Source organism: Teleopsis dalmanni, chromosome 2, assembly GCF_002237135.1.
Source record: "Teleopsis dalmanni isolate 2A chromosome 2, ASM223713v2, whole genome shotgun sequence".
Lineage (NCBI taxonomy): Eukaryota > Metazoa > Arthropoda > Insecta > Diptera > Diopsidae > Teleopsis > Teleopsis dalmanni.
Genome location: NC_051847.1, coordinates 136,908,348 through 136,915,594, shown reverse-complemented (window position 1 = coordinate 136,915,594; position 7,247 = coordinate 136,908,348). Strand labels below are relative to the sequence as shown.

Sequence of the window (7,247 nt, the reverse complement as noted above, 5' to 3'; positions counted from 1 at the left end):
TTTTCTTCAAGTAATACTTTTACCTTTTACCATGTAAGTCAATTAATTGACTAGTTGATTATTCATTAGAAAATATTTGAACCTTATGTTCCCGAGCATTAAGTTTCATTTTTTTTTTTAATTTATTATTAATAGTTTTTTCCATACTTTCACCTCACTGTATTACTTATTATTTGTAAATTCACCTCGCAATGGTATTTAGTTGCTGCAGGATACGTAATTTAGATTTATTCCCTTAAATTTAGTATAATTAACAAGCTCAACCTTAATGCAGTAGTGACTTCATTTCTTCCATTTTGTTAATAAAATCTTTGTGACTAGCTTATATCAAATAATGTTAGGATAACTTACGATCCCTTTTTCCAATTTATCTCATTTCAGATACGTATAAAGTTTATTGCACTTATTTTGTCTTCCGTATTCTAAAACTTTTCATTGGGTGCTATTTGAAATTAAATCATCTTTATTTACAAACATAATCTTTCCTAAAAGATTAATCAACTATTATTTGAAGGAATAAACACAAAACTCAAAATATGAAAGGAAGAAAAGTAAATGCATATTGACTTAATCCAACTATTAAAATTTGACAGAACTCATAATTTGACGTAAAGTTTCTTCAAAAGTCCAGTGGTCGTTGATATACGTTAGTTATAACAGCTCTATAGACCATTAAAAATTTAATTTTCGATTTAAACATTTTTTTTAATGTTCATAGAATATAAATTTAATTTATATGTAACATAACTATTAAATTAGTCTTAAAAAACACACATTTTAATTTTACCAATATTTTGACTGTAGTTAATAGTCATTTTCAGTAACAATAAAATATAATTCTTAAAATTTATTTAAAAAATTGTATATTGTTTAATATTGACCAATTAGCCTGTATAAATATATACTAATAAATTATACAAATATATACTGAAATATTATAAATTATGGAAATACTTCTTTATTAAAAAGAATACTTTATATTAGTTTCTTTTGTCAAAACGAAGGTTAAAAATCAATTTAATAAATAAAAAATTTTTTAAAAATGGAATTTAGTAATAGCTATTCACCCAATTTTTTTAAATCTATTTGAATAAAAAAATACTCATACGCCACCGCATCATAAATAAAAGTAAATTTCTTTTTTATTTTCTTTCTTAAATTCTAATGCTCTACGTTCCAAATTTCACATAAAATTTTTTCTAATTATACATTTCTTACATCTTCTCGGTTTTAAATTAAACTTTCAAAAAATTTAATTTTTTTTTAAATCCCATAAGGAAAACTACAACCCGAATTTTTCTTTAAAGAGATTTACCTATAATCGCATCAACATCGTTTCAACAGAAATGAAACACTTCAAACTTAATTTTGTCAGACCATCAACAATGGCTCGAGGAATGAAAGAAAGTCAAATGATGTGTCCCAAAAGACAGCACCATTCATACGATTTCTGTTCTCCGCACTGCTTGTGTACAGGACAATAAGTGGGAGTTATTGAAAAGGTCAATACCGGTTGAAAGGGATCAATGCCATGCCAGGCTCGAATCAAACATTTTAGCCCTTTTTGTAATCTGTCAACAAACAAACTCAAAAAATGTGAATAAGAAAAATACTGGGAAATCACATAAACCCAGTTTTGAGTTATTGATTGCCACATACTGCCAGAGTACGACTGCCATATATTCCGAAGGCTTATAGAAATGCATGTCATATATCAGCAGTCCACACATGTCTGTATTGAACATATTTATGTCAAAAGATGTATGTATGTACCATATTTATGTTGTATAGGTTTGGATGTTTGACCACACAATAAATTTTGTTGTATACAGAGGGCATTAAAACATTTGTCTAAGGACTACTTTAGCATAATACATTGTTCGAAGCTGATTGAATTGCTAGTACACAATAAGAAGAAAAACAACCACAAAAAGGGAGAGTGTATAAATGCCTGAGTGAAAGGATATAAGCTTTAATGTAAATATAAATAGTTTTATAAAAAAAGAGTTTAACACCAGATTATATTGTGCTGATTATTTGACATGATAAAATTATTTTCATTTTCCGCAATTATTATTCATATCCTTTCCGTTCTAGCGTTGAGAATATCATGAATTCCTATCTTGTGTTTATTTTTAAGACAAAATAAGCAACAGAAAATCATAAATTGCCTGGTAATTAATCATTTTGATGCACAAAGCACTGTTGAAAGCTTTGGTCATTATGTGGTATTAATATTATTATCATGATATTTTAATATGACAACAGAACGGACGGACATTAATAATTAATGACGACTTTGTTTATCGATTTATGTAGAAGCAACATATTTTTTCTGTTAAATGAAGAAATAATTTGTTTTGACTGTTTGTAGGCAATCTCAGATTTTAGTAGTCAATAGACTAATAAGTATGATAGAAAGGGTAACATTTGTATAGTATGGCAAGGAAACGCATACAACAGACTATGTTAAAGGGTTTAAACAAAAAAAAATAAATATTTTTGTATATTTGTGAGATCTGACGAGGAATGAATAACGAGAAATTTTAATTTTTTCAGAAAGTATTAAAAGTACAAATTTTTTTGTAATATGGCAAGAACTCTAATTAGAATAGGAAAAGGAAAAATAATGTGGAAAGTCTAATTTCCATAAGAAGTTTTTTAATTCTTTAATATTTACCATATCAACACAGTTTTTGATTTTAGAAACGAGTTATATTTTAAATATGTTCTTGAGTTTAAAAAATATAAAAAATCCAGCTTAATATGCTGGAACGTATTCAAAAAAATGTCGACTGATTTAATGCTTAATAACAAGCGGCGTCAAAAAAGGTTAGCAAAAAAGTTTGATGTATAATACTCACTTTAGAGTACTAAGTTTTACAAGTAGAGTAATTCCGGTATTATAATCAGACTTCGTTCGTCAGGAACTGTATAGTAGTTGTGTAGTTTCAGATTAATTTTATTGCCATTTATTCTATTAAGCCGTATCATATTTTTACTTTTTTATATAATCTCTTTATAGGCTCTTTTATTTGCAAACAGAATTTATTTAATTTTTTCAACCGTTTCATCTGTGATAAATATATCAGAAGGGCCAAATGTCGTATTTTCTTATCATTATAAATTTCCTTAAAATATTTATATTATTTACAGACTGATCATTGTGACATAGTTTTATCGCTAAAAATCATCTTTATCATATTGAATCTACTCTCAATACATAATATCACAATAACTTTTTGATCCTATAGTATCCCTTCAAAAAAATCGTCAAAAACACTTCTGAGTGCGTTCCATTATCTTAACAAACGCAAACGAAGTCCTCACTGCTAACTAACAATTAACATAAATACTACTAACAGTGCAACCAATACATATTAAAGCACTTAGTTTGATAAATATGTGAAGTGTTCGCATTTTCATGATTCTATTCTCTTTTACATTGTACCTTGTATATACCATCATTGCATTAGAAGTACAATGTTTATCTTTTAATTTTTAATCATTTTAAAAAAACATTTCTTATAGTCTTATGCAGCTTGAGATACTCTCTTTTTTGACTCCAACAATTCTTTAAGTTAAAATTGCTTTGAAATTTCACTTCACCTTTTAATTATTAGTATAAAGCAACATAAAATTTCCTTTACTCGCATCGTGATGTATTAGAAACACAAATCAAGAATTTATAACAAAAATATGCATATATAGCATGAAGTGAAAATCGTGCTCTAACTATATAAATATTCAACGTTTAACATTTTAATTTGACTGCCTTTCATACTAAAGCACCTCATTAGCATATGGCGCTGATATAACCATTTCGTTGCAAAAATTAAAAATTTAATTTAATACTAAATAAAAGTAGTTTAAATAAAACAAGCAATTCAATTTGCAGTATTTTATGCAAATGTTTATATATCTATATAACACTTCACACTCAGTATTCTATACTCTGCTTATCTACTTTCAGGAATCAAGCAATTTTCTTCCATCGTTTGAAGCAATTTCCTTTGCAGTGAAGAGCATCGCATCAAAACTTAATTGGACACAACTTGACATTTTTGTCGGCGGTAAGTACGAATTTCATTACCTAAGCTATCTTCACAAAAATAGATACATGCAAAAATGAAACTCTAAGATGTGCTTCCAACGAACTTATTGTTGAGACTGGTTTATATCTCAATGACTGCCGCAATGTGTGCTTGAAGTTGCACAATATTTTCAGCAACTTTCACCGACAACTTGCACGCCTATGTTTATATGTACAATAAATTGTTTGTTTTATTTGTGTGAACTCTGAATTCTCCCCTAACAATGGCTTGTCCTATAAATTCCGTCCGCTCCTGTGAAAGTTCGTATCTTGTGCTCAATGTGATATATATTCAAAATTTTTTTTTTTTTTTGTGTATGAAAATTGCTTGACTAAGGTGTGAAGTGTTGCTTTTATGTTTGCTTTCATGTTTCTAAAAAAGTTGATTGCATAGTTGCGACAGCAGTGCGCGCTGCTTCATTTAAAACACCTACCAGCAGACAAAATATTTCGTGAGTTTTGTGTAGTTTGTCTTTCTCAATGTACAGACTTCTGCCTTAAATGCGATTGTTAAATACTCGAGTTAAGCAACAAATGTATTCACTCAATGAAGTGGGTGTGAATATGCCTTTTAAGTTTAAATTGAAAATAATAATTGCGATAAGCAAGGCACACACCCACACTCCACAAGGACTTCGAGTCAAAAGTCACAGGCACTGAGAGTTATATTTCTTACGGAAATTTCATTATTTGAGTTTAATAGTATTTTTATTTGGTAAATTTGAAGCAATTTAACTTTTAATTTGCACGAAATGCAAACATTTCAGAATAAATTGAATTTTCGTAAAAAGTTAATTTAAAAATAATGTGACTTTGTAAACAAGTTAAATAGAAAACGTAGATTTACAGTAGAAGATGTAATAATAAATATTAATTGAAGACACTTTCAATCAATTTCAATTTCAAAAAGTTTTTGATAAATTATTTAAGTTGTAAATTTCAGTTTTAAACAAATTATAGGCTTACAAAAATCCTTTATATACTTATTATATATTATAGCAATTTGCAATTTGCAATGATAAAATAAAATGGTTATACAAATTAGATGTAGATGATAATAAAGAGTTCCCCTTTTTTAAATATAGAATAGGTTGAAAATTTCTCTTCGAAAAGTATTAACCCAGATGAGTTAAATAAGTTTTTATAAGTTTTCAGCTGGTCTAAAGACCCAAGTAGTCATGACTAATTAGGATATTCTTTTTTTATTACTAAAAAATTATAGCTGATAAATATAATACAGTCCAACTTCTATAATTCGAACTACAAAGAGTGCAACAGGGTTTTAGAGAGCAAATTACATACAATTCTGCTTTCATAACTCGAACTTCTATAACTCGAATTTCTCTTTATCTTAAATGAAGAGATAAAAAAATAAAAAATATTGTCACGTTGCAATAGGAATATGGGAAAGTACATTCTTAAAGTCGAAATTTTGTTTTAAGTATGAATCTATTTTGGTGTTAGGGGAAGTCCCTTTTCGCAAACCAAATATGTAATTTTTTCTTGTCGTTAGCAACATGGTTTAAAGTAAATAAAATAATTTCCAATGCTACTCTTAACGCTTATGTATATTGAACTTGATGAAATTTGTACATCAAGCTTTATAACAGGTAACGATATTATTGAGTATTATAGCTCTGAATTAGTGGATCCAACTCTAACCGGAACGGAAAGTGATGATGAGGATTCGGTGGATAAAATTGTTCATCAGCCTTCCAAGAATCAAGTAGACTCATTCAAAATTCTGAATTTTTATTTGCATACGAATGATACTACAATTGATGTTCACTATAAGACTTAAACCAAATTGGAATCTCGTTTTACTGAAAATAAAAAATAAAATAATAATAATCTTAAAATGTTATTCAAGTTTCTTTTAAAAATAAAAAATATAAAGAGGTTTTTTCGAACAGTAGTGTACTACAACAACAAAAATTCATTTTTTATATCATTTTAATTAATTGAATTGTTGGCTAACCTTACAGCTGTTTCGAGTAATGCCAAATACCCATCATCAGTGGTCTTGGAAATAATTCTTTTTGCAACAGCAAGTATCATAGATTGAACTCATGCCCAGACCTAAAGCCGTACTTGATTTTAATGATCGCCATTTTTTCTGGAGTTTTGTTTATTTGCTGTGGAAGTTCATTAACAAATTCACTTGCTGTGTTTTATTAGAACGAAGTGATATAATTAATTATATTTTTATTTTTAATTGTTATATTTCAAGGCTATTCTGTTTGTGGAGGCATTATTTGTTGTATAATTTCTATATTCTTTCTTATGTATAAAACCTAATCCATGAACGTAATACTGAAAAAGTCATGCTAATGTTACTCCGCGAGTCGCACGGGCGAGACCAATAATTTGTGAATATAAGTTGTATTTTAAGTTCAAATGCTTTAATAAATTTTATTATAAATAGAATTATTTTATTTTACTTATGTTAGATCACATAGTATTTTGTTTTTTGTAGTAGTAAAAAGTAATAAGGGTTTTTGTTGAACTGAAAACTTGAACCCATCAAATCTTAAGTGTGGCATGCTTCACACTAATTGAAAAGTTTTATGAATTAAATTTAAAAGTCAACTAAAAGTCTTAAAAATGTTCTATAAAAACAAACATTTCACACGATTGAACTTCTATTTTTTACTTTGAGAAATTTTGTAACAGAGTTCCAAAGTTTATTTCGTTTTTATTATTTTATGGCAAGGATAACACAACAAAAAAATGTACCCGTGTTGGGAGTGAAGGTATTGATTTTCTAGAATAAAATATGTTCGAAAATAGTTATTTTGTAGAAAAGCTTTTAAAAAAGGTTGCTTCATTTATAGAACTATATTTATAGTATAAGAAATGATGAAGAATTCACTTCATCATAAAAAATCAATATAAAATTTATTAACTAGGCAGGTTTTGGGAAGTATATTAAGGATCAAAATAAATGTTCATAGCAAATTATTTTATAAAATATGTAATTTTATTATTAATCGCTACCATATGCTGTGCAATAAAAAATAAAAAGTATTTTTATTATTATTATTATACAATTATATTTTTTAGCTTTAAATGCAATTAAGGCAATGAAAAAATATATATTTTTTGTGACTATTTGTCTGTTTAAAGATACTTATTGAAGTGGATTAATAGAAGT

At 27.4% G+C, this 7,247-nt stretch overlaps 1 protein-coding gene across 1 annotated transcript in view; it reads left to right on the top strand.

The window, feature by feature from the left end:
• Positions 1–7,247, top strand: part of LOC119675793 — a 65,985-nt gene that overhangs the window by 28,446 nt on the left and 30,292 nt on the right. Inside the window, exon 2 of the mRNA XM_038087005.1 lies at positions 3,945–4,073. Within this exon, the coding sequence (XP_037942933.1) occupies positions 3,945–4,073 (129 nt within the window). The remainder of the gene's footprint in view (positions 1–3,944; positions 4,074–7,247) is intronic.